Source organism: Solea senegalensis, linkage group LG1 (assembly GCF_019176455.1).
Source record: "Solea senegalensis isolate Sse05_10M linkage group LG1, IFAPA_SoseM_1, whole genome shotgun sequence".
NCBI lineage: Eukaryota > Metazoa > Chordata > Actinopteri > Pleuronectiformes > Soleidae > Solea > Solea senegalensis.
The window spans coordinates 38,936,138-38,962,628 of NC_058021.1; the positions used below are offsets into that span (position 1 = coordinate 38,936,138).

Here is a 26,491-nt window from a genome sequence, read left to right on the forward strand (position 1 = left end):
TGACTGCATGGTGACGTTGCTAATGATAACACAGAAAACATACATGCTTCAAACTAATTGCAGCCAGTGGACCATTAAGATGGATGTCTGCAACAAAACAACTTCACTTCATTTGCTGGCGCCACGAAAAAAGCCAGTAGTCCATTTCTATTTCTTCTATCGTGTATGGTTAGACTTACATTTAATCTTGGAATGTGTTGTTGTTCACATTTGACTTGAAGACAAGATTTAGCCTTAATGTGTTTTACCGATACCATGTCAAAACCTGTCTATCATTTCATGTAATAATGTCACATTAAATTCAGGATGTGGATGAATCAGTTTTGAATAACAAAAGCAAGCCAAAAACAGTACATTTCCTGTCTGAATTTTGAATTTTTTAATACAAGGTCATATTGCAATAACTGACTCAGTGTGAATAGAAAAGCAAATGAAAGTCAGTCACACTGGTGTGTACTACATTATGCGCCATAATAGCATCTGTTCCTCTAAACAGGAACATAATTTATGAAAATGTAACTAGTGATTTGGACCATTAAAGCCTCAGGAATATAGTTACAAATCAAATGAGAACTAGGCAAATTTTCCCATAAACTTCACATTAAAGCAAACTTATTTTTGCCCCCTGGTGGCTATTCAGTGTATGGTAATTTCCTGATTGACTTCACAGTGGAAGTGGGAGGATTTTTTTTGTGTTCAGTCTATGTGTGTACCCACACACCTGGGGGACAATTTTATTTTCATATTTTTATCATGGTTGTCTTGCATTTCCATTTTTAAGTTTTAAATACAGCTGATATTTTGCTTGGATGGGAATGCTTTCAGGGAGGCAACAGAATAAGTTACACACCCAATCACTCTCCATGTGATTTGATGAATGCCATGGTTGTGTTTGTTGGGCCATTGCATCAAAAAAAAATGGACCTAAATACTGTTCTCATTTCTCATACAGTACAGCCAGTTTTGCTTAATTGTTGTTCATGAGGTATAGACTGGATGCGTTGTTTTTTGTTTGTTTTTCCAGACTTGAATTTCATAATAAAATAAATATTAAAAATGCTATAATGAATAACTACCACATCATGAACTACACTAATGCAACATGTGATTGTGTGCACAGGGAGATCCTGGACCACAGGGACCCAGTGGTAAAGACGGGCCCCCTGGCCTTCGAGGTTTCCCTGGAGAGAGAGGTCTACCTGGTGCCACGGTAAGAGCGCGTTCTCCACCTGCACCTCTTCATTATGTGCTTTACATGTGTTTGCTAATAGAAATTGATAGAACACGGCTACATTACGAAGGCTGTAGTAACTATCTCGAGCCATTCACTTCATTAGAGAGACCAGCTTTTGAATTCACTCGTTGCACTCACTCTGGTACAGGAGAAATCCAAAGTGACATCTTTCAAATGAATGGGGCGTGCCTGTGCATCGCTCCACCACAGCCCACACTACTCTTTCAACCGCAAAAAAAAAACCTTACCCTGGTGCTGGTACACAAGGACTCGGATTGATTTTCATATTTTCAGCGCTATTATTTTTGGGGCACGCAAAGCTATTTGTTTCCCTCTTTATTATTCACTTAATGAATTATTAAGTGCGACATTTTGCCAATTAAAGTGTAGCGTTTGCACTGTTGTGATGTGCATCCTCAAAGTCAGGCAGGCCAGCAGCACCACTGATTGTTTCCTGCCATTGTAATTTACTCCGGCACAAAGCCCCGACCAGCAGAGACTCATTACCGTACTGTCATGTGCACTTTTGTGGGCCACAAGGGAGCCATACACATACACACATACACACGTGCACATTCTTTGGCATGTGTAGAACAACATAACCGCCGTATAAATCCACATATACACCGTCATATGTGCTTTCTACTTATGCATCCATATAAAGTACATGTAATAAACGCCTTTAGATTTTGATGATTCATACTCCATTAGGATTCAAATGTCCAAGCAATGCCTTTCCATGTGGATAAACCAGTAAACAAAGACAGAGAGTGGTGGTGATAATGGGGCTGTCGAAATAACCAGCTTAGCGCAAATACATAATGTTTGTAAAGTGCTATAGATATAAAAAATCCTCATGTTTCTTTGTCATTTTTTCCCTCAGGGTCCAGCAGGTCTGAAGGGAGGAGAAGGTCCGCAAGGTCCACCTGGTCCCGTTGTAAGTACACTGTTACCTGAGATTAAACGACCCTCGGGAAATTTTCCCATAAACCGCTTTTTTTCCTCAACGTATTGGACTTTTTTGAATGACATTTTCAATGTGATATACGCTATTGATTATTGTAGATGTTTGTACAGTGTATTTCATGCTTTACTGATGTCTGCATGTGCCAAGTACCTGAGGGAGCTTTAAAAAATACTTTTTAAAATTACTAAAATTTCCCCAAAGGATACGTTTTGGTCTGTAATCAGGAAAAGGAGAAAAAGATGCTGAGTTGCACAGTCATCTTTATATTTGCAGGGAGGCTTGTATTTTTTTTTAAGCAGCACAACAAATGGGAAGTTGCTGTTATTTATTTGCTTCAAGCTTTATTCCCTGAGACAAGGCCGGTTTAGACGTTTGTTCTCTGTCAGATGGACAGTGTTGCTAATTCATGAATTTATACTCACTTGCATATTCATAAGGTCTCCAGTGTAAATCCCACTGCAGCATCACAACTGTAGCTCAACAAGAAAAGCAGAGTCTAGTTTTTTTCCTCAACCACAGCAGGAATCCGATCCGATGAAGCTGCTGATGAGAAGCTGCTGAAAATAATGATACAGACATGAGGAAACCAAGCAAGTAGATTAAGTGTGTTGATCCATAAGAACATTAATGCAATTTCAACATTCAACATGTGTGAAACTTATTAACTCATGACGCATTACGGTCACGTATACTGTGATCAATTTATACCTTTTTATTCATCACATCTTTTAATCTCGTCTCACTGCACATGGCAACTCTGAAGCGATTGTAGCTGGGTATCAACACTGTTCGCTGCACAAAACAAATCCTCACAGCCAGGAGAGCGTCCATATGGCGAGTCACAGTGTCTAGTCATACCAGGCATCTGTCCTGAAGTTCACATCCTGGCACTTAAAATTTGTCACTGAGAGTTTGTTGGTGCTGTTGCCGATGTCGAATGGTGATTCATTCTTACCAGTGTAAAAAAAAATAAAAAACATTACTGCTAATATCCATGTCTAGAATAAGTGATGTCACATGGTGAGACTTAAGATGACCCAACTGTGGGTTTTCAGAATAAAATGCTCTAACGTTGACATTTGATGATTTATATTCATTTCATACTCAATGACAGAGAACTAAAGACAGATATTTTATTGTCTATTATACCATTTAATGCAAAAAATAGTAAATGTGCAGTAGGCTACTAATTCTCAGAGTTAGCCCCAAACAGCACACTTTTTGCCACCCATTGACAGAGGTCAATGGGTTTATGGGTTAATGTCTTTGCCCACAGAGCCAATCTTCATTGTTTGCTTGATAAGCTTCCATTTCAAACTGAACTGTGAAAGGCATGTTTTGGCTGGTTTGCCAAGACAGATTTATGGATAATAAAGTCAATGAATTTCTGCGACTATATCCCCTTAAATATTAACCTGGACCTTAAAAACTCACACTCAGAGTGCCTATCATACTATTTTACATTACAAATTAACAAGCATGTTTTGGCTTTGTATTAATAGTTTGCTGGTAAGATTGTTTCATCCTGGGAAACATAACAGAGCACAGTGAGTGAGTGTTTTTAAATGCATTTAGCTAAAGTTGCTGTTTCTGTTACCTGGTACACATTAGGAGCCTCTTTAATGTAGAGATGCATTTGCAGCAGGTGAAGTGAGCTGCTCAGACATCAGTTCCCCGACAGCAGATAATGCTGTCTGCTTTCAAAGCACAGCATTGCTTTATTAGACCTCAAAAGCCACCTGTTACTGTCTGTGGCTCATGCTGCTTTCTAATGATTTCTTCTGGTGGTGGTTTGTCTGTGTTGATCCATTAGTGATATAACCAAGCAGGGCCTGGCTTTGTAGAGGTCTAATGGTTCTTATTCTCCAAACAGGGTTGTATTTATCTACATCTTTTTAAAAACTGTGAAATCCAGCATGTCTCCACCATTAACAAACCTTGCCCTTTTATGAATGTTCCCTGATGTGTGTCTTTCTCTTCCTCACATAGGGTTCTCCTGGTGAGAGAGGTCAAGCTGGTCCAGGTGGGCCCATTGGTTTGAGTGGTAGACCTGGTCCTCAGGGTCCTCCAGGACCTGCTGGTGAAAAAGGAGCACCTGTAAGTATTTTTTTATTTATCCCTACACAGATTTTTTTTTTATTTTCCTTTCTTTGGACTTCACCTTTTTGATTTCAAAATATAACGTTCAGTTGATGTCGTTGTTTGTCTAGGGTGAGAAAGGGCCTCAAGGTCCAGCTGGTCGTGATGGTGTCCAGGGTCCTGTTGGTCTGCCTGGGCCTCCCGGACCACAGGGTCCACCTGGAGAGGATGGAGACAAGGTCAGTCAACCATGTTCAAAACAAAAAAAGAAAAAAGTCTCTGAGAGTGTGAGGATTAGATAAAGTTCTGTTTCCGTGTGGATAAGGCCAAACAAAGAAGTGCTGTTTTAATTTAAATATACACATTTTAAATATAAACATAAACATAAAACGCTGTCATTTGTCCCACTTGTGTATTCATGAAGGTGACATCTTGAAACAGCTTCTTATGTCAGAAAAAGTTAGGTTTTATCACCACCCAATTCTGTCAGACCAGTTACAAGTCTATCTTAATTCCCAAACTTTAATGTGTTTTTGAACCACTTTGCCACTCAGTCCTTGTCTTCATCTCCTCATTCAGGCCATCTGTATGGAAATATGTCTCTCCCTAACTGTTTCATATCCATTTTTTGTGACTACATTTGCCAGCAAATGCAGTGAAGAGAGAAGAGTTAAATAATGTTGCTCGTTACATCTCCTGCCGCCTTAATCCTTCAGGTTTCTGTCAGACAGGTTGAGCTACCAAACATACATGCATCAGTGTGGACGTTTGCTATACATGTATTGCACAATGAAAAAGCTGTTGTTGGTGATGTGAAATGGTTGAATGTATGTGTTTCTCTTTCCCAGGGAGAAGTTGGAGAGCCTGGTCAGAAAGGAAGCAAAGCTGACAAGGGAGAACAGGTGCGTTATGGGCAGCATTGTGTATTTGGAACTTGATTGCACTCACATTCACTGCCTTTGCAGTAGTAATTACAGTGTTGATGTTGCATAATTCTACCTTTTTTTCCTGTTTTGCTTACATACCACAAAGGACAACACAAATGCTCCTATACCTGTGTGACCATTCTGGCTTGTTGTGGTAGCAACTTTGTCTTTGTTTGTTTTTTAGGGTCCTCCTGGCCCAGCTGGTCTCCAAGGTCCCATTGGTGCCCCAGGTCCTGCTGTAAGTACTGAACAAGGTCTCTGTCTTCCTGTATTGAAGCAGAAAGACAATGAACAGCATCATGCAAGAGCGATGTATTTATGTATTTATTTTTACTTAAATATCACTTAGTATTCTATGAGTCACAGGATTGTTTTATGTAGGATATCTTGGTTTATATCACCAAGCATAACAAACTAAATGAAAATATCAGTGGTCATGACAGTGTTTTTTCCCTTATGAGTTTGTGGAAACTTGCTTTCAGAGATAAGATAACACAAATGCACTTATGCTTTTCCTCAGGGAGCTGATGGAGAGCCTGGTCCCAGAGGTCAGCAAGGAATGTTTGGACAGAAGGGAGATGAAGGTTCCAGAGGTTTCCCTGGTCCTCCTGGTCCCATCGGTCTGCAGGTTAGTGCTGCTCACATACATACACATATTTTTTTACATTTGATTAGAACTATGATTATAAACGTTGAGTGTTCTTATGAAAGCCATCGTTTATATATTTGTAAAGCTACTACTGAAGTGTTGGCTTTGTAAATAATCTCAAAAGTGTTCAGGTCATATATTGCATAAGACATTAAGTCCATGTTAAGAACATGCATGACAGCACTGTGTATAAGTGCAAAAACCCCAAATGACAAGAAACTACTCTAAGTGTTCATCGTCACTTCACATGTAATTCTCTAACACGACAGATTAGTCCGTGGGGTTAGATCATTTATTTTTCATCAACATGACTAAAGAGAAATTGTTTTAATCGAAATATTTGCCCACGTCACGTAACCAAATATGCCACCATCATATTGTCAACTTGGTTTCTGAGTACATTTCTCAGACAGACAGCTCCCACTGTTCTCCTCTTATTCTGTCACTGGTCTGGGTGATAGTGTGTTTTCTTCTGTGGTCCAGTAGCAGAGATGAGCGACTCATCACTGAGATATAAACTATACCCACTCTGTATGAGCCTGCGGTCTTGCATTCATAAATATAGTAATAAAAGAGACATTTTCTGTGTAGCCACATGTAGCTGGTGAGATTTACTCACACAGCAGGGAAGATAACACACAGCAGTAAGAGGAATCCTGAGTGTTTTGTTATTTGTTATTGTTGAGTGGTAGGTAACCTGACTCATAGGTGTATTTTCAGAAGACATACGAGAGCTGCTACTTACTCTACGCAATATGAAACAAACACTTATTGGTAGAAAATGTAGCGCTGAGAAATATAGTGGTATTTAATACATCAAATGTAAAAGAAATACAATCATGCAATATTTCACTAATTTTGTAGCCTTTTTGCTCTAATTGCTATTTTATTGATCATATTTTACTGTTACATGTACTCAGTTTTACAGTATACCCACTCTCTCAGCCTGTAGGAGAAGCAGCAGTGCCTTGTGATGAAATCTCACACCATGTTATAGTGCAATAAAACACTATGCAGTTGCCTATGCAGTATACACACGGATCAACCATAACACCGAAACCAGTTTTAATGTTGTGTAATATTTCAATCAGAGCAAAATTGTTTCTGGTAATTTCTACATACATTTCCAATCTCATTTCATACATATGTAGAATAGTTTGCACCTGGTGGATACACATTTTATTGCATTGCATTGTTGCAAAGTACAAAAGTGGACGTTTGCTGGTGCATGTGCATGTATTTATATGCTGTAAATGTACAGCCACGACCTTTGAACAGATAACTCGTGTTATGTTATGGCTGACTGGGTAGTCGTCCACACCGCTTTAATAGAAAGTGAGATGTGTACTGCTTGGTGACCTGGACTGGGCCTGCAGTGATTACATCTCTCACCTCAATTCACAAGCATCATCCTTCCTTCATCACATCCCAAGTCAAGGCTAGGTTTCATCAATACATAGTAGTGGTACACAAGTGTCACAGACAACACACACGTGCAGTCATGTGCATGGGCAAACACACACACACACATACACATTCCATCAGTGTCTATAATGACACTGCTTTTCTTTCATCTGACAGAACTTTTTTTTTTTTTTTACTGTGACATGTTTTGACCACTTCCTGTGGTCTTCCTTTAGAAGGGTCACATGATGTTACATGTGACGTGTCTTGCTTCATGTTTGATTAAGTGGTCCAAACATGTCAAGGTAATCAAAAAAACTTCTTTTTCTGTCTGACTGATATTACCAAGAAGACAGTATGAACCTTTTTGGACTGAATGATGTGTGCTGTGACTCAACCTATAATATAGTTTCAGTTCGACCAATTTGAAAGGCACGGATACAAACAAACACCTACATGCAACAAATGACATTTTGTTGAACAGTAACTATAATCTGATGAGGTCAGAACCTCTGTTTGTTAGTAATCATCTGTTCATTAGTGATCAGCCTCTTTAGCCAGACATGTTAAGAGTTTACTGTAGAACCTTAGATCAGCGACCACAGCTCATCGTTCCAAAGCTCCATCCTATCACTGCAGAGTTGTGTTCAATGGACTTTTAATTGGAAGTAATACACTTCCCATTGCTATTCCATTAATTGCTTGGACTGACCTGCTCTGATAGTCAGTTCCTCATCGAACACATTTACCGTGCTGCATAATTAGTAGCACAGCTAACGATCTCAGACTAGAGGTGACCTTTACACAGATGAGATTTCTCAGCACGGGAGGAATCAGCATGAACTAACACACACTTTTAGCATCTGCAGACACGGGCATTAGCACAAACATGTGCTTTAGAGTTAGTGTGATGCGCGCTCATTTTGTGTTTGAAGTTGGTGTCCGCACATGTTGAGGAATGAATTGATTCTGATCTCCTCCCTTACAACCTTACCACCTTACACTAATGACAAAGTGCCTCTGAATCAAAAACAGACACAGACAGAGAGGGCAAAGCACGCTACGGCAATTTAATCACAGCAATTACCAGCAGAAATGTCAGGGATCAAACGCACGCATATGAGGCCTTGACCACTCTGCTTCTTTAACATGCATCAGTGAGCAGGATCTGTGCAACATCTGTACAAATCAATGACTGCAAAAAGGAGAGCAAACAGACAAGGTGTATGTGCTAAATGTTTGCAGAGGCATGTACAGCATTGCTGAATAAAAGCATCTCACCTTGCCTTGAGTATTTATTCAGAAGGTTAAACCCCCCAGTGTAGAAATATCGGATGCCTGTGCTATGACAGAAAGTCATATATTTTCTTGTAGTATTTAACATATTTGAAATACAGTTTCTAAGCTGCTCTGCTTTGATAACCCTCTTGTTTTGTTCTGGTATTCATACACTCAAGAGTGACTATGATTATGAAGGTCTCTGCTTCTGCTAATACGCTGAGTTGTTGACTTTGATCGGCGCAGGCTCAATGAATATTTTGGCTGAACAGATATTAGAACTGCACTGCAATTAAAACATAGATTCTGGCCCACAGATATACAATATTTAATGTTTCGGTACATCAGCACAATGTATTCCAGCGATCACATCCAATCTCCAATTAAATCTGGAGCAGGAGCAGCTGCTGTGAATGCACTTAACAGCACAAACAAATTTAGTTCATTAAAAACACCATTGCTTATTCATGCTACGGCACCTCGTGCTTGTAACATGATTATATTCTTTTTCTGATAACGGTCTATTTGTTTTTCTTATCCTCAGGGGCTTCCTGGACCCCCTGGTGAGAAGGGAGAGATGGGTGATGTTGGCCCCATGGTATGAGACACATCTGCTTCTTCAAAGTTCTCTAATAAAGATCAAATGCACGTTAACAACTCTGTATGTCTTTTCTGCAGGGTCCGCCTGGTCCCCCTGGTCCCAGAGGTCCTCAGGGTCCTAGCGGAGCTGATGTATGTATGACAAACTGATAATGTTTTTGCTGAAATGAACGTACTGTGACGTAATGGGTTATCCTGACCCGTCTTAAATCAAAAAGCTTGGATACTCTACCAGATAATAACTTCTCTCTGTTCATGTCCTGCTGCAGGGTCCACAAGGTCCTCCTGGTGGTGTAGGACCCATGGGAGGTGTGGGTGAGAAGGTAAGCGTTAACTGCAACACATTTTACTCCTGGGAGTGTTCTTCCCACCAAGCATTAACTACAGTATGTAAAATATGTACAACAGCACACCTTTAGCATTTAAAGTGGTTACTGTGATCCCAATTGAGGGCTGTGGGCTGCCAGAATTTGAGAGTGTCTAATTTTGCTTCGGCTGTGGTTTAGATGTTTTTAAGAGGGGCACTGAGGCTTTTTAGGTAGGCTGCTACAAGCTACATTATTGGGTGGGTGGCACAACAGACTAACACCAAACATAAACACAGTTTACGGCAGTTGTTTTTTATGTATATACTCGTTGTTTTTATGTAAATACTCGCTGTGCCATTGTCCAGTTTTCTATTTAAAACTCAATGTTTTCTCAGTCTCTGATGACACATCACAGCCATTTAGTGTCTTGATCTAATGCATTACTCGGTCTGTATTTCTGCTTGCCAACCTCTTCCAAATATCCCACCTACAGTCTTTTCATTTTATATGTCCAGGCTTTTTGTCTGAGTTAGTACATTGACACTATTAATGTCTGTTTTACTACACTTCCACCAAGATTTCTTTATTTTACTGCCATTTGGCAGACTGCTGCGCTATAAATATTTAATGCTGTTAAAATGACTGTGGAATATGAAACATGAAGAGCTCCCAACACTTTAAGAGGGTACTTGGAGTAACTGTAACTTTTAACAACCTTGTAATCAACTCCAGTTATAGACTTAGTTATGTCTTCTATAGGAGCATGTAAGAACAATTTTGTAGCATTTTAAAAAATGCCGTGCTTGTGTTTGAAAGCTGTTTGTGAGGGAGGGTGATGGTTTATCTGTCCAGACACTGACATTTGTCTGACCACAGGGTGAACAAGGTGAGGCTGGAAACCCAGGACCACCTGGAGAGCACGGAACTGGGGTAAGTCAGCTCTGGTTTTGTTTGTATGAACCTTAATATATTTATGACAGAAATGTTTTGTCCTTCTGTAGAGTTTGAGCTCTCGCTTTAAACATTTTCAGAATGTGTGTCTGCTACAGCCAGGTGTGCAGCAGCAGAGTATCCTCATGTTGTTTAATGGACACTTTTATGCAAATAGGGAACAAAAAAAAAACAACAACTGAAGGAGAAGGTGACACTGTGTGTTCATTACAATGGAAGTCATGGTTTCTCACATTAAGACTAGATCATCTCAGCTTGGCTCTTCTCCTTAGCACCCCATGTTCACATGGCCTGCCAAGTTGAGTGTCTTCCCAGACTCTAAAGAAATAATTAGCAAGACGGAGTGCCTGGTGCTTGTGTTTAGCGAACAATGATTGGTGCCACCGTGAAGCAAGTTGGCATCAACACGTCAGACGCTCTCTTTGCTGAGATTTACCATGTTTGATAGATCCGACCAGGCTCGAGTAAAAGACTTCTAAACCTTTGTTTTGAAGTGATAGTTAAAAACCATTCATTTAAATGTATTTATTGATCGCCAGAGATATATATAATATAATATATGACCGTTACATTTTCTTCTAAACACCCATCACTGAAGTCTCTATTAGTGCTGCTGTCTCATTTGTAATTACCGAGGTCGAACAGTAGATTGAAAGATGGCTGAGTTGCAGTGGAGTCTGATTACAGGCCTTTATAATGCCCCCTGCTTGTTTCCCATCAAACTGCTGGTGTCTTTGACATTTTCAAAGTCAGTGTGCAGCTGACTGAGTCTAAATGTATGGTGCTAATACACAAAATGTCGTCATTTTAAGTTAATTTGAATTGAAAACAATTGTTACATATATATTGTTTTTACATAGCTAGTCCTCAGTTACACTTGGGATGTCATGTCAACATTTCACACCATGAGCCATAGCCACGGATGTAATCCAAAATCATATCTTATTTAATTAAATTTTTTTAGATTATTTGCAAACAACATATGGCTTCTAAATTATGAAATGGGAGTCACAGTGTTTCATTTACAGCATCAGCTGTACAGTATCATGTACAGTTGGTCCAAACATTAACATTAGAGAGATGGAGAGATTGCATATAGATACTGCATATAAATAGTGTTCAGTTTAATGTTGTTAGTGACATTAAGCAACGTGTTTATATTAGCTCTGTGAACGCACTGTATATGAACATATGAACAAGCTTATGATGCTGAAAAACACCTGTAAGGTTTCACCATCCAGGGTTGTTCTTCTCTACACACCCTGAGAACTGACTGCATGTCAGTTGAGTGTGAGGATCTTTAAGAAAAAAAGAGGCTGTACTCTAACTGATATATGCCCCTCTACGACTACAGGGACCCAAAGGGGAGAGAGGAGACAAAGGAGAAGCTGGTCCACCTGGAGCTGCTGGACCTGCTGGAGCCAAAGGCCCCCCTGGAGACGACGGTCCAAAGGGCAACCCTGTAAGTTTGCCAAATTTGCACTCAGTCACACAAATTCTAACCTTCTTTAGAATAATTAGCTTCAAAAATGCACCTCTACTCGCTGCAGACAGGCATTTTTATCCTTGAATATATTTGAGAACTAAAAAGCCTTTTTATTGCAGGAGATTATATTTTATGCCTGCATGGTAATGGGATTCAGTGAAGCCTTTTCCCATGGATTTGCAACGTTGTTATTAAGTTCATGAAATTGCCTTCAGTGGGTGTAACCAGGTACACCAGGACTAAATCACTGTCTAAATTACTAACCATGCTTGAACTCAGGGAGATTATTTCTCAGCAGCGGCAGTCCAACTTTCTCTTTCACTCATGCATCTCATTTCTTTCCAAAAAAAGGGTCCTGTTGGATTCCCAGGAGACCCTGGCCCTCCTGGAGAGCCAGGTGTTGCTGTGAGTATGAAATCTTTAAGCAATAATTATCTCACAAATGCCCTTATTTGAAATAACAGTTGAGATATTTTTCAGACATAATATAACCTTACACATCTGTCTGTTGCAGGGCACTGATGGGGAAGCAGGAGAGAAGGGAGAGGACGGTGAGAGTGGTCAGCCGGTGAGTCACAGTTAAAACATATATTATCTATGTTTTTTACAAGCACATAATGTCATCGAATTATCTTAAGAATCAGTTATGAGGTATCTGTATATGATATGCATATGAATATCTCCTGTTTATTTCTTAATGTAGTCATCCACCACGACTACAGTAAAAGTAATTAAATTCAGTAAGTAAATAATTAACGCTACAGTATTTTCTTAATTTATAATATTTACCTCATACTCATGGGTGTTGAGTAAATGGACTTTTACCACCTGCTTTGCAGATTCATTAAATATGATTAGAAATAATAGCTGACCGTAATGTGCTGACCCCATGTAAAGTGCAACAAATCCCAACTCGGGCACCTTATGTAGATTAGAAACTGCTGTTGCAGAAACTATAGGGAATCTAAATTAGGGAGTGCTATTAACATTTATGAATTTAAATGAGGAAAAAAAAAAATCATGTTTACGCCATACATTTGACATATTTGAATTTGTGAACTATGTATGCTTAGAATATATATTAAACTATGATTAGTTTTCTTTGACTCACGACTCTTTGATTGAAAATCACTGTTAATGTCCTTGTGTTGTTCACATTTACATGCAGCCTGTAAATCAGCTGGAGAACCTTGCTCTGCTTAGTTCAGGGAATATTCACTAATGCAAATGATAAAAAGAAATCTGTAATTGCTTGCAATTTGTTTAAAGATAGTTGGATGACACAGTGTCTCAGAGAGCACAGTGTGGTATTTTTTCCAGGCAGTGCAGTGTGCATTCCATCTTAAGTTTGGGCTCAACTCTTCTGGACTATCCACGGGCTGAATATGCCCTAACTATTAATACAGTCTCTGTGTTACTGTCCTTTTGCCAGACAAGAGGTTTAATGAAGGACAGTACATGTCAGTACAAACTCATAATACATTGATTTAATAGCTCTTATTCTCTTATTCCTTGCTTGTTTTTAGGGACCTCCAGGTCCATCAGGAGAAGCTGGCCCACCTGGACCACCAGGCAAGAGAGTAAGTATTAAAGTTTTGTTGTTGTTGTTGTTGTTGTTCTACTGTCTGTTGTTTTTTGTTGTTGGTATCGTTTGACTTGTTTTGGCATGAAATTTCTCTGACCAACCTTTTTGTCAGCCGACACATGAACATGGACTGTGAAATATCACTTGCACGCTGGCCCTTTAGCTACTGGACAACTGGACAAGCTCCTCCTCAACAACTCAATCTTTGCAGTGAAGTAGATGAGATTTATTTTTGTTAAAAACAGAGTGGGGGAAACAAAGTGTGAGATTCTGAAGGTTAAGTCAAGGAAAAGCTGTCTCAAAGCCTACTGGCAGATGAATATCAGGATGGAAAAGTCATGAATCCTCTTCTATTTTTTTTTTTGTTCTTAGCAAGAAATTGAAAAGACTTACTAAAAACTAGATGGAAAAATGAGCCATATGGTCCAGACTCATTTATGTCCTCAGTAGCGGGAAGAAAGCAAGAGAGATATAGCAAGTCTGACACAGTATCGATCCACGGCTGTCTGACTGACAGCTGGAGCAAAACAAGGCATAACATGGACGTGATGAAGTTGTTAAGGGGTTATGAGAAGAGAACAGCTGGCCTTTGGATTGAAACAAAACAATGATTAAAAAATAAAAGCTTGAATTCTTTGTCAATTGTGATGATTAGGATTTGACTGATTCTGGTCCTACTGTGGGGGAAATGACCACGGTTTCATATCTGAGCTAAAACAAAATAGAATTCTTTTTTTAGGTGTCTTCTTGAAATGCTTCATGAAGCTGAGACTCTGCATCTTTGTGAGATATCAAAGCCTAATGCTTTTTGAATGCCCATCTGAGATGAAATGTTTCTCCAATATATTGTGAAACTTTGACAACGTGAAAATGAGCAGCTATTCTCCTGAATTTGAAAGAAACATCACAATATGAAGAGAGTGGCTGCATTTAAAAAGGAAGACTCCTTAGCTCAGTCCAACTGGAAGGAAACATGTCGTGCATTTTCTAAAAGAAGGCTTCATTGCTTTTCTAATGTGCCCAACGAAATTTACATTCTGAGCATTTAGTGTGGTATCAGCAAATGCTCCACCTAAATGGCCCTAGGGATTATGGTGAGGAAAAGGGCTATTTTATCACACATGGCTCCTTACCCACTTAGAAACAAAATGGGACCTGCGATGATCACAGGTTGCTCCTCTGAATTCCCAATGACACATTTTGGATTGTTAAGGATCTCCTGGCTCTTGTGCCCTTTCAGCATTTTGCCTGAGAAATTAGTAACACTCCTTTAACCACTCTCATGCTTAGACCCTGATTCTAAACCAGTCCATTTAGTGTAGCAGCAAATTAAATTTAATCTGATTTAAAATTGCCTTAATACTGGAAATGTATTCATCATTGCTTTTTTGAAAAGCAGGAATATGGAATAGTTTATTAGTCTTGTTTTGCTATAATTCTTTTTTTTTATTATTAATTTGGGATCAAGTCACTCCTTATTTTGTTTGGCCTGTTTATCTTTTCTCTATAACCTGGCTGCAATTTAACAATAAACAATAATAAAGGGAAATATGGGTTGGCAGCTCCGATATAAAAAATAAATCATCCGCAAAGAACCAGCACACTGCATGGCTCATACTGTGATGTTTCGAGCTGCTCTTCATCAGACCATCTTAAGAAAGAGGAAGAAGAAGAAGAAAACATCTCCCACATTTACATTTGCTGTTGTTTATTGTACCACAAGTGTGTTGATAAAGGGTTTGCAATTTCACCACCTGTATGTATCAGGAAAAGATGAAAGCTCCAAGACAGGAGGTGAGCCCACATTATAGGCTTTCAGTAGGCAGCAGACAGGTTGCAGTCGGCCCCATCACAATGGAATTTGGATGGAGAGTGCTTTTGAAGAGGGGCGACTGGAGGTGGAGTTGAAAGCTATTTACTATGGGCCTGAAAGATCCCGACCAGAGAGAAAAGATGACCTGCCACCCCAACACATGACTGATGAAGTGCATATCCACGTCATCCAAATAGATCTCGACATGAGTGAAGTGCAATAGATTATCTTCCTGGTCTCAAAGACACCACTCACCGAGTATTCATCTGATGAGACAGTTGCTTGGAATGAAATCTAATACAAATGAAGTGAAATGGCAGGAAGATGGACAGGCAACATCTCTGGTGGTCATGATCCCTCTTTGTTTAGGACTGGAGTATTTCTAAAACTCACATGAGTCTGTGTTGGAGTTATACTGTTATACTGTTAAGATGAGCTGTTTAATTTTTTTTTTGCTGTGCTGAAATGCTAAAGCAGTGTCATGTCATCCTACTCAGGGACCTCCAGGGACTGCTGGTGCAGAGGGCAGGCAAGGAGAGAAGGGCGCCAAGGTAAAAAAAATCAATTCATCCTTTGCACAGTTAAAGGCATCTCAGCAACACACACACACACACACACACACAATAATGTACCTACATTGTTCCTCATCTATAATTAAAAGCAAAAAAAACACAAGTCATTTAGTTCCCGTCATTGATTTGATGGAAATATATGGACGTAGCCTATCTGACTAAAATTAAACTGGTTCTCTTGTTTCTCATGTTGTGATGTGAATTAATTTCAAGACCGACAAAATGAGCTGATGGGCTTTATGTCTACAGCCCTCAGGCATTTTGAGTCCCTGTGTTTGAGCTCGATGAAATTTCTCTTCAGTTCATTCTTGTTTAACACCAGTCTCCACTTTTCTTCAGCTTATTCTGTTGTTTTCTATGCACAGGCAAAATCTGTCATGTCAGCTGGTGCATTTAAGTCATTAAAACAAACGTTTTGCTCAGGTGTGTTTATATAGTTGGTGATTTTTTTGTTTTTCCATCATATTGCCTAGGGTGCGGTGCAAAAAAGGATATAAGACTATAAACTGTAATAGACATGACAGACATTAACACAGTAAAAAAAAAAGAATAATGCTAACAGGAAGCACGTAACCTGCGATCCAGCTCAAACAGGATCTTATTTCTCTTCGTAGTCTGAATATTCATGTATTATCATGGATATTGGCTATCTATGACTTACTACTTTTATCTTGAACTTCAATTAATAACATGGCTCCTTCTCATGTTTTAAATCTAACATGGAGGAGCATTTTTGCCTCATTTGACTCGTGTTTGCCGCTCCCCAGTTACCCAATCTACATACTGCAAACTGCCTCAGCATAATTTAAAGCTAAAAACAGCTCACTGCAAAAAACAGATTGCTATTTACAGTATTTATTTTAAAGTCAACCATATTTTTAATGGTATAATAAGCTATGAATATATATATATATGTATATGTATATATATATATATATGTACACACATTTTTGCCACCACTTCAAAAGAGAACCTGAATATTACATAGACATGAATTTGTGATGTAAAAAATCACACTTTGTTAAAAATATCAGATTTCAGAATCATGCTGTATTGTGGGTCATTTGCTGACATTCTTGTATCCTTATACAGGGTGAAGCTGGTGCAGAGGGACCAGCAGGTAAAACAGGACCAGTTGGACCCCAGGGACCTGCAGGAAAGCCCGGTCCAGAAGGTCTACGTGGAATCCCCGGTCCTGTTGTAAGTCTGCGCTACAACAACAACAGTGCATGCACGTTGAGAGCTGCACACTCAAACATGCTGCAGCTAAAACACCCAACCACAGTGTGCGCACAGAGAAAAGTCCATGATGATGGACTTCATGGAATAATCGATACTCCCATTTAAGTTATAATTTAGTTTCGCTTGTTTATTCCAGCACACTTTTTTCCTCAGTTTGGGCTATTAATCACTGTGCTGAGTGCAGAAAATCAATTGAAGGCCAGAGGAAATACAGCAGGCTATAATGCTCACTACACCTGAATGGCTTTTTACAGGGTGAACAAGGACTTCCAGGCTCTCCAGGACAAGATGGGCCACCTGGTCCCATGGTTAGTATGCATACTCCCTCCCTCAATACTATATGTTTAACTGGAGTGTTTGTAGTGTAAATGTTTTAATTTAACATTTACATATTCTTTGCATCACTATTCTTTTGTTCAGTCTCTTTTTTCTTTGTTGTCCTCTCCTTACTGTGTCTATATATATATATATATATATATATAACTTTTGCCATTGTTCTTGTTGTTCAGGGTCCTCCTGGTCTTCCAGGTCTGAAAGGTGACCTTGGATCTAAGGGTGAAAAGGTAAGCCTGGCTCCTTTTCCTTTTTTTCATGAACTGGATTCCAAATAGGCTTGAGGCTTAACCTAAAAACCATGAAAGGAGCCTTTGGTCATTTACGAAATCTATTGAGGACACAGTTCAAACTTTATTTAAGGCACAAGAGGATCCAGTGCCGTGTTAATACCAATGCAGGCTTATGTTAACATCAAAGAAATGAAACAATTTTGCTGTAGCTGCTATAAATATAACAGTAAACGACAGCACAAATGACTTAAGTATGGCTCCCACACACAGACATGGTGGCATAAGCACGAGAGAGCGAAGGAGAGAGAGTGCATGTTTTTAATGCTGTTACATCATTTGGGCGACCTTGTGTTTGAGGTTACCATGGTAGAGTAAGATGGTCTCTCAAACCGTGCCCTGTCCTCTCTTGTCCCTGTGCCAAAGTGTCCAAGGACACCAAACCCCAAGCTGCCCTGTGTGTGTGTGTGTGTGTGTGTTTGTGAAAAGAAGGAAAAAAGCTGCGACAAATGTCGTGCATTTAGTTTCTATTCAGTTTAATTGGCCTTGGTTGCCTGCTGAGTTTTGAGAAAAAGTTTTGTTTGTGTGTTTTGCAAGAGAGACATTTTGTATTAAAATTGTAATTCAATAAAACGTTTACATGTTCCGTTTCATTTCCAGTGCTGACCTTGTCAGACTGCTCTGCAGTAGCCTGCACAAAGGGACAAAGCCGTCATTTTTGCTCTATGTGTGTGCTCATTTGTTTTCGTCCTACAGGGTCACCCAGGTTTGATTGGTTTGATTGGACCTCCCGGGGAGCAAGGAGAGAAAGGTGACCGCGGTTTGCCCGGGCCCCAGGGTTCACCTGGTAACAAGGGTGACGGCGTAAGTGATTGATGACTCCCTTCTCATGCTGACCTTAACACCTCTTGCCATTTGTCGTCAACTAAAACTTGTGCAGTGCAACTGACTCCTGCGCTGCCTTTGACAGATACGATTATTTTAAACTTTCTGAACTCTTTATTTCCTTCTTTCTTACTGATTTATGATTTAATAATAGTTTTTTTGTATGAAACTTAAGTCTAAGTGGATGCAAGCAGGTGTCCAGTCATTATGCTTCATGAATTCCCTGTTGCCCACTAAGTAGCCTGAACACTGTCAGATTTACCTTTCTCACCCACTGAGTCCTCCTCTTAAAAAGGCAACTGTACTGAAAGAAGGTTAAACGCTGGTCTCGATAAAGGCCTGATGACAGCCCTCATCCATTTTTAAATAAACACTGCAGAGTGACTGAATATCTGTCCTGCTGTGTCCCCAAGCCTGTGTCGACTGCATGATTTAAGGTGATGGGCTGCATTAAGTATCTGGAGATTAAGTCAAATGAATCTGTAATGTCCCCTTTTGTCAGAGCGCAGGGGTTTAAAAAAAAGTTTGCACAGTTTACCATTTCTATTTTAGGACTTGAAAGAAGCCGTTGTCCATCTGTCTCTATGTCCTGAATGTGAAATCTCAGGCACTCCATGAAGGAACTTCATCAAATAAAATATTCATTTGTCAGATTTTGGTGGTTGAAGTTCAAGGTCACTGTGACCTCACAACACATTACCATAACTCAAGAATTCATAATGCTTATTAAAAATACATGCCCAACATGCTCAACTTATTAGCCAGATGAAAAAGTATGAGCACATGCCTCAACATATGTTTGCCTCGCGACTCTCCGACTCACTGTTACATTTTGTATTGATTTAAAAAAAAGAAAAAAATATATATTGTGTTATATTAAATGACCTCACTCCTGAATACCACTGAGATTTATTAACCTGGTTTGTGCTCACTCAACCACGGAGCTCCGTGGACAGAGAGCTGCCTGTTGCTCTGAGGTCATGGCATGTGAATAATGGTGAGCGGGCCTTTGCCATCAGAGCCCACACACTATGGAACTCTGCCCACACTGAAGTTAGACACAGTCTGTGGCTCTCTCTTTGCGGCAGCTTATGGAAATGGCTTATGGCTTTAATTTGCACTGACTGATCCTATTTATTTATTTCTCTGCTCATGTTACTATGTCTTATTCTACTTTAATCTGTCTCGTCTGGTTTTGCTTTGCAACATTAGGTGTGCTATAGAAATGAAGCTTATTATAACTGGTCATTGTATCTGTACGTTTCATAGCAATATAATACTGGACACAAGAATATAAACTACTACCTGACCAGTTGACAGAGGCGAATAACCACAAGGCGAATAACAGATTCTAGTTTGCTTTTATTTTCTGTCAAAATGCAGCTGTGAGACTAAACACGAGTGGAATTGTTGGCCTTTTCTTAATGACTTTATAAAGATAACTTCATACATTAGTCCAACTCATTTCACTTTTTATTCCAGCCTCACAATTATACTTTTGTTTCTGTTGTTTCTTCCATATTTATCGGACTTTGTCTTTCATCTAATTGTATCATAGGGTATTTCTGGATCTTCCGGTCCTCTGGGTCCTCCAGGTCCCCCTGGTCTGCCTGTAAGTTTGTTATTTTTTTACCCAGTCACTCATTTAGATTTTACACTGCAGATTGAATGATTGCTGTGCTTTTCTCTTTTCTAATGCAGGGTCCTCAAGGCCCCAAGGGATCCAAGGGTTCCTCTGTGAGTAGAATCAGTCCTCTTATAGGTGTATTTTCATCAGTGCATGTAAAACCCAGCATAGGTAATAATTTAATGTATGTCTGACACCAGGGTCCTGCTGGTGCAAAAGGAGACACTGGTTCTATTGGTCCTCCAGGTCCTCCTGTGAGTATTTAAGATCAACACGGTTGAGTTAAAATGATTATAGTCGCACAATAGAATCTAAAACATGCCATCACCGCCTGTAGGGTCCACCTGGTGAGGTCATTCAGCCACTGCCCTACCAGTCACCTAAGAAGACAAAGCGCTCCAGCAACATGCAGTCGGACGCAGCCAGTATGGACTATGGCGATGGCATGGAGGGCATGGAGGGCATCTTCGGCTCACTCAACAACCTCAAACAGGATATTGAACGCATGAAGTACCCCATGGGCACACAAAACAACCCCGCAAGGACATGCAAAGATCTGCAGCTGTGTCACCCAGAGTTCCCTGATGGTATGTTGATTCAACGCAAGAGAACTTACTTTGAAAGAAGTGTTTGTATAAAAGCACTCTCTTTTTGGGGTAATTCACCTATGGAGAGGAGCTCGAGCTGCAATCCTTTCAAATGTTGTTGTTCGTCTAGCTGAATTTTCTACTGAACAACTCAAGTGAAAAGTAAATATCTACAATATATTTGTAAATATCTCTTTATTATTATCAGTTGGGCTCAGTTCTCCCAGTACTGAAAGATGCAAATAGCAATAAGCCTGATAAGGATAAAAATGGCATTTGCAGCTTGTTTGGATTTTTTTTTTTTTTTTTTTTATCAATGTCTGTCATGAAAATAAATGGGGAATTAGTTTTAAACAGAATATTCATACAGGATCAAGTAACGGGGTATGTTAAACCTCAACATGGAGCTGTAATCAAGCGTGTGCTTGGTTCTTCTCAGGTGAATACTGGATTGATCCAAACCAAGGCTGCTCAGGGGATTCCTTCAAAGTCTACTGTAATTTCACTGCTGGGGGCGAAACCTGCATCTATCCAGATAAGAAGTCGAATGGAGTAAGTGACTGGATTTGTACCCTTCGAGTTTTTAATTATGATTTCTCACCAAATATTAAGCCGTTAAATAAAACAGCACATCATGAGCCAGCACAGCTCTCAGTTGAGGTTGTCAAAAGAAACTGTTTGCTTTGCTCCAGGGCTGAGCTTGTACAGATTAGATATTCACTTTGTTGAAGGCAAATATTGATGGCGCCCATGAGGCTGTGCTTTATGCAGCTAGTTTTCCTCATGTTTACTACAAGATTCATTACAGAAAAATGAATAGATTCTGTCTGCCACTTATATACTCTTTCCACTCTTGTTCTCCAAAGGTCAGAATATCCTCATGGCCCAAAGAAGCCCCTGGGACATGGTTCAGTGAATTCAAACGTGGAAAAATAGTAAGTCTTTTTCTTTTTCATTTCCTGTTTCATCCACTTAGACTCAAACTTACTGTAAAATGCAGAAACTCCTTCACCTACTACCAATCACACTGCTACTACTTTCTGCTATGGACCTGTGCACAATGACAAGCAAATACTATACATGCAAATTGCAGCACCATGATAATATCTGGAATGGAGGTTAAAATTATCTACATCCTTTTAAACTAACTCCCCATTTTCTGGGGATCATTGCAATTGTTAGGCTGTACTAACTAAAGCACTAAATTAAACATTGCAGAGGATTGGAGCAGAATAATTCAGAGGTGTTGGTTTTCCAGCACGTCCTCCCTCTGCCCTTGAACAGCTTCTAAGCAAAGATCCTCTGTTGTTTCTTGTTGTTGGAGATGAAAGACACATGCCTGTCCTGCTCGATCAGCCTGGTGTCACGCTGATGTGTGTTTACAGAGAACAGAGAGGACATCATACAGCTTTGTGGGATTAACAGTACAGTACTTGTCCTTGCACTTGAACTGAGAGTGCACTCAGAGGTTCACACACAGTTCATGCAGATTGAATCTTTGTAAGAGAATAAAATGGGCAAAAGTTGAAATTGATAAAACTCAAATTTAGTTGTTTTTTTTGACATAAATACGGCAAAGTACAAGTTATATTTCATGACAACATACTCACTGACACGCACACACACATTCAGACAACCAGTTATTAACTTACCCTAACCTGAGTCTGCAACTAACGATTACAATGGATTCATCTGTCGATTATTCTCACAATTAATCGAGTAATCGTTTGGTCCATAAAATGTCAGAAAACGTTGATATGCTGAACTGATGATGTTCTCGAATGTCTTTTTTTGTCCTCAAACCAAAATGATTAAATTTTAATGATTTCTTTCTTATATGGAGCAAAGAAACATTCACAACATTCACAAAATATTCACATTTAAAAAGCTGAAACAATCAGAAATCTTGTTTTAATAATGACCAAAGCTTCAAACCGATTAATCGATTATCAAAATAGTTGACGATTAATTTAGTAATCGATTAATAATCGACAAATCAAGTAATTGTTTCAGCTCAACTGACCACATTCCAAAATTTTAGCCCTAAACTTAACTTGTTCTTTAGCAATGAGGTTCTACCTCATTATGATCAGGTTTTGGTCTCCATGAGCACTACTGGTCCTGTGTTTATGCCAAAAAAGGTCCTAAGGAGGCAACAAATAAAAGGACACACACACACACAGATGTCAGTCAAACATATTAAATAAGTTTGTATTACCGGTGATTTGTATTTTACCCAAACAACTGAATGAGTCCTTCTGTACACTTCATTACACTGCGTGTCCCCCACAGCTATCCTACGCTGACACCGAGGGAAACTCAATAAACATGGTACAGATGACCTTCCTCAGACTACTGACGGCCTCAGCCAGGCAAAACTTCACCTACAGCTGCCACCAGTCTGTGGCGTGGCGCGACGCCTCCACCGACAGCTACGACAGGGCACTGCGCTTCCTGGGCGCCAACGATGAGGAGATGTCCTACGACAATAATCCTTACATCAAGGCCCTCTCAGATGAATGCGCGGTAAGTCCTGTCCATAGAGCCTTTTTGTCAGAGTGAGCAGAGCAGCTGAGTTGCTGAGTTGCTGATTTGCTGAGTCTGCCACTGGCATCATTCAAAAGTGATTTTACTGTTTTGATATTTGTTACCATTGCTAGTTGGAGCTGTATAAAAAAAAGAGAAAGATTTGAGATTACTGAGTCCAGCAAAAATCAACCAAAGATTTGTGACACATTCCTTGCAGGAGCCAGGATTTTTCTTGACAGGTGCTACAGCTTGACCAGTATGTAATGATGCTGATAAGAAAATAGGAAATTGTGCTGACTTTAGAGTTAAATAAATAAATATATATATATATATATATATATATATATATATATATATATATATATATATATATATATATATATATATACACACATATTTATAACATTTTCTAATAAAAGCAGATATTGTACATAACAAATGCAGTTTTTTATCAAATTTGCCAGAGAATAGCTGAATACAAGTCTCCACAAGTCTTCACAAAACATCCTTCCCTTGAACACTTCTGCAGTGCATTGATGCCATTATGCATAATCAGACATTGGTAGTAATGTTTCAATATGGCTATCATAACAATCATTATCAGAAATTAAATGTCCTTGAAATTAAATTAAAAGTGCATCTCATTTAATCTATGCCTGGCTGTCAATTCTTTACACACACACACACACACACTTGTAAAACAAAGTGTCTATAATAAAAATCCTGGCATTATATTTATAGCGCAGGAATACCTGTAGGCTGACAACATCAGTGGTGTTCCAACCACTGGGCAGACACACTCTGTCAATAAATAAAAGGCCTTTTAGTAACATATTTATAATGATAGTCTCCTCAGAGAGAAGATTTGAGGCAGAGCCATTGATCCATCACGGCATTATGTGCACAAGGACACACACCAGACACCACCCAGCTCACACACACATGTGGTGCAGCAAGTATACAGCCAGTAAGTGGTTTGGGTGGCCTGTTATTAACCTTTACATATGTCTTTGTTTATAAATAAAAATGCTAACTATAGCACCCCCTAGGCATATTGTAGCAGCGCGCCGAGACACAGTTGTCTCCTGTGGTGCGTCAAATAAAAGAACAGTCGTAAATATGTCTTCCAATTACTACAGACGGAGCTCCTGTAATCACAGCAACTGACCTAACGACTATAGCTGTGTGACCACAGATGTTTTGAAATGTGACAGCGTATTTCTGCTGGATTTACTTGTCTGATTGGTTCCTCTGTTTCAATCTCTCTCTCTTTCTTGTTGCAGACGAGGAAGGGCTACGGAAAGACTGTGATGGAGATTAATACTCCCAAAATCGATCAGGTTCCAATCATTGATATCATGTTGACTGACTTTGGGGACCCTAACCAGAAGTTTGGGTTCGAAGTTGGGCCCGTCTGCTTCCTTGGCTAAAAGAAATAAAAAACGAAAAAAGAAAAGAAAAAAAAAAGGACTTGATGGGGCCAGCAAAGCAAGTCAAGTTGAGACGTTTTGGATACCACCCATTTCTAGCCCCCCCACCCCCACCCTTTTCTATGCCACATGCAAGTTTTGAATAAGAGATGGTGTAGCAAACATGTCTTTCCATGTCTGTACATGTAATCCAGGAAAATACTTGTTGCCCTTGTAGGGCTTGAACCACATGACTTAACCAAGTTACAGAGCAAAGGTGAAGGACATAGAAACACGTGGCAGAGGAGGGTGAAACAGAGATAACTAAGAGAGGGGGTCAGGAGACATAAGGGGACACAGACCGCCTCTCTGGATTCTCCCGGTGCTGTATGAAAACGACTACAATGGTGCTTGTTCTAAACACACAAAAAGTATAAAGAGGTGCTAAGAAAGAAGGTGTATTTTGATAATTATAAAAACTGTAATTATTATTTTGTACAATAACTGTTATTTCTGAATCCACTTTCAAAACTTGCATGTGTATCAGATTTTGCTTCTGGCTCTTAAATTCCAACATATACAGTGTAAGTTGACGTCATTCAATTCAATAAATTTCTAATTCTGGGATTTTTTTTTTTGTTCAAAACATACTGTGTTTATTTGTCTCCAAGGAAATAAAGTGAGCGTTCAAACAATCCCCCACTGCTAAATTAGACTGTATGCCCTTTGTATATATTGACAGTCCAAAGCTTGAGGATATTTGCTGTTTCAACCTTGTAACCGTAGGTGAAACAACCAGAAGTATCACACCAGCACGTGTATGGCAACATCTCCCACTAATGCTGTGATCCTGTGCTCGTAGGAAGCAACCATGGCATTCACTTTTCCTTTATTTAATTCTATTTGTTGTTTTTTTTCTGTTTTGTTTTCTGACAGGCTTTTTATTTTGGTTGTATACCTCAAACTTTCTTGATAACCTTTAAGATGCAAGGATGTTATGCCCTGTATATACCTTGGTTAAGCAATTAAGTTTATATATTTTGGGTGGGGATTTTTTTAAAGAGAGAAATACATTAACTGTTAAACATCCACTGTTCAAATCCTTCTGTGAATGCAATGAGAAGCCCTGTAGGTGACCCATTTTTGTAACTAAAAAGAGAAAATGTTTTAATGTGCTTTTTATAGTTCATTTAAATATTAAAAACTGGATTCAGTGAACTTAAAGTCTCAATGGTTTGTGAAAGATGACTTTGGACTAGCTTTAATATTTAAATGGAGGATATGTTAATTTCACCTGGCTGGTGCTATTCCATCTCTCTTGAAACCAATAAAGAACCATCTTACAATACTTTCCTTTCATTCTGACTATATGACTGGAAACGACGTGAGGGGAAATCACTCTCTTTGTTTGTAATAGACAGGAAAACAAAACAACAAAAACCACTTTGCTTCATCATTTGCCGCGTAAAATTCCATGTGAATCTGAAAAAACAATAGGGTCTACAATATTTCACATTCACATAAGTGTCCTTTTTGAATTCATAGAAAGGAAAAAGGCGTGTAAAGGCTTCACTAGAGCAAAGTAATCTCTGCTCGTATGTGACAGAGCCTCATGTAATGATGACGGTGAATCATTTTCAATGACAAAAAATTCTTTTTTTCTTAAGTCTGAATTGCAGTAGTGGATGTAAAACTTAATGGGACTCTGTAGAGCACAAAGTACAAAGCACCTCATTTAATGTGAGAGTGGGAGCGTTGTGAAATTTAAAATGCATGTTTTGTTTGACTGGGGTCTCA

At 39.3% G+C, this 26,491-nt stretch overlaps 1 protein-coding gene across 3 annotated transcripts in view; it reads left to right on the forward strand.

Moving 5' to 3' along the window:
- The window catches only part of col11a1a (collagen, type XI, alpha 1a), a 70,058-nt gene extending 44,016 nt beyond the window's left edge, over positions 1 to 26,042 (forward strand). For all 3 annotated transcript variants that reach the window (XM_044030748.1, XM_044030756.1, XM_044030764.1), the window contains 28 exons: positions 1,121 to 1,210; positions 2,118 to 2,171; positions 4,191 to 4,298; positions 4,412 to 4,519; positions 5,129 to 5,182; positions 5,391 to 5,444; positions 5,727 to 5,834; positions 9,082 to 9,135; positions 9,216 to 9,269; positions 9,407 to 9,460; positions 10,322 to 10,375; positions 11,751 to 11,858; positions 12,234 to 12,287; positions 12,397 to 12,450; positions 13,409 to 13,462; positions 15,778 to 15,831; positions 16,945 to 17,052; positions 17,349 to 17,402; positions 17,604 to 17,657; positions 18,414 to 18,521; positions 20,101 to 20,154; positions 20,244 to 20,279; positions 20,370 to 20,423; positions 20,507 to 20,756; positions 21,196 to 21,308; positions 21,623 to 21,691; positions 23,049 to 23,282; positions 24,569 to 26,042. In XM_044030748.1, the coding sequence (XP_043886683.1) occupies positions 1,121 to 1,210; positions 2,118 to 2,171; positions 4,191 to 4,298; positions 4,412 to 4,519; positions 5,129 to 5,182; positions 5,391 to 5,444; positions 5,727 to 5,834; positions 9,082 to 9,135; positions 9,216 to 9,269; positions 9,407 to 9,460; positions 10,322 to 10,375; positions 11,751 to 11,858; positions 12,234 to 12,287; positions 12,397 to 12,450; positions 13,409 to 13,462; positions 15,778 to 15,831; positions 16,945 to 17,052; positions 17,349 to 17,402; positions 17,604 to 17,657; positions 18,414 to 18,521; positions 20,101 to 20,154; positions 20,244 to 20,279; positions 20,370 to 20,423; positions 20,507 to 20,756; positions 21,196 to 21,308; positions 21,623 to 21,691; positions 23,049 to 23,282; positions 24,569 to 24,715 (2,397 nt within the window). In that variant the 3' untranslated portion in view covers positions 24,716 to 26,042. The remainder of the gene's footprint in view (positions 1 to 1,120; positions 1,211 to 2,117; positions 2,172 to 4,190; positions 4,299 to 4,411; positions 4,520 to 5,128; positions 5,183 to 5,390; positions 5,445 to 5,726; positions 5,835 to 9,081; positions 9,136 to 9,215; positions 9,270 to 9,406; positions 9,461 to 10,321; positions 10,376 to 11,750; positions 11,859 to 12,233; positions 12,288 to 12,396; positions 12,451 to 13,408; positions 13,463 to 15,777; positions 15,832 to 16,944; positions 17,053 to 17,348; positions 17,403 to 17,603; positions 17,658 to 18,413; positions 18,522 to 20,100; positions 20,155 to 20,243; positions 20,280 to 20,369; positions 20,424 to 20,506; positions 20,757 to 21,195; positions 21,309 to 21,622; positions 21,692 to 23,048; positions 23,283 to 24,568) is intronic.
- The last annotated feature ends 449 nt before the right edge of the window (positions 26,043 to 26,491 follow it).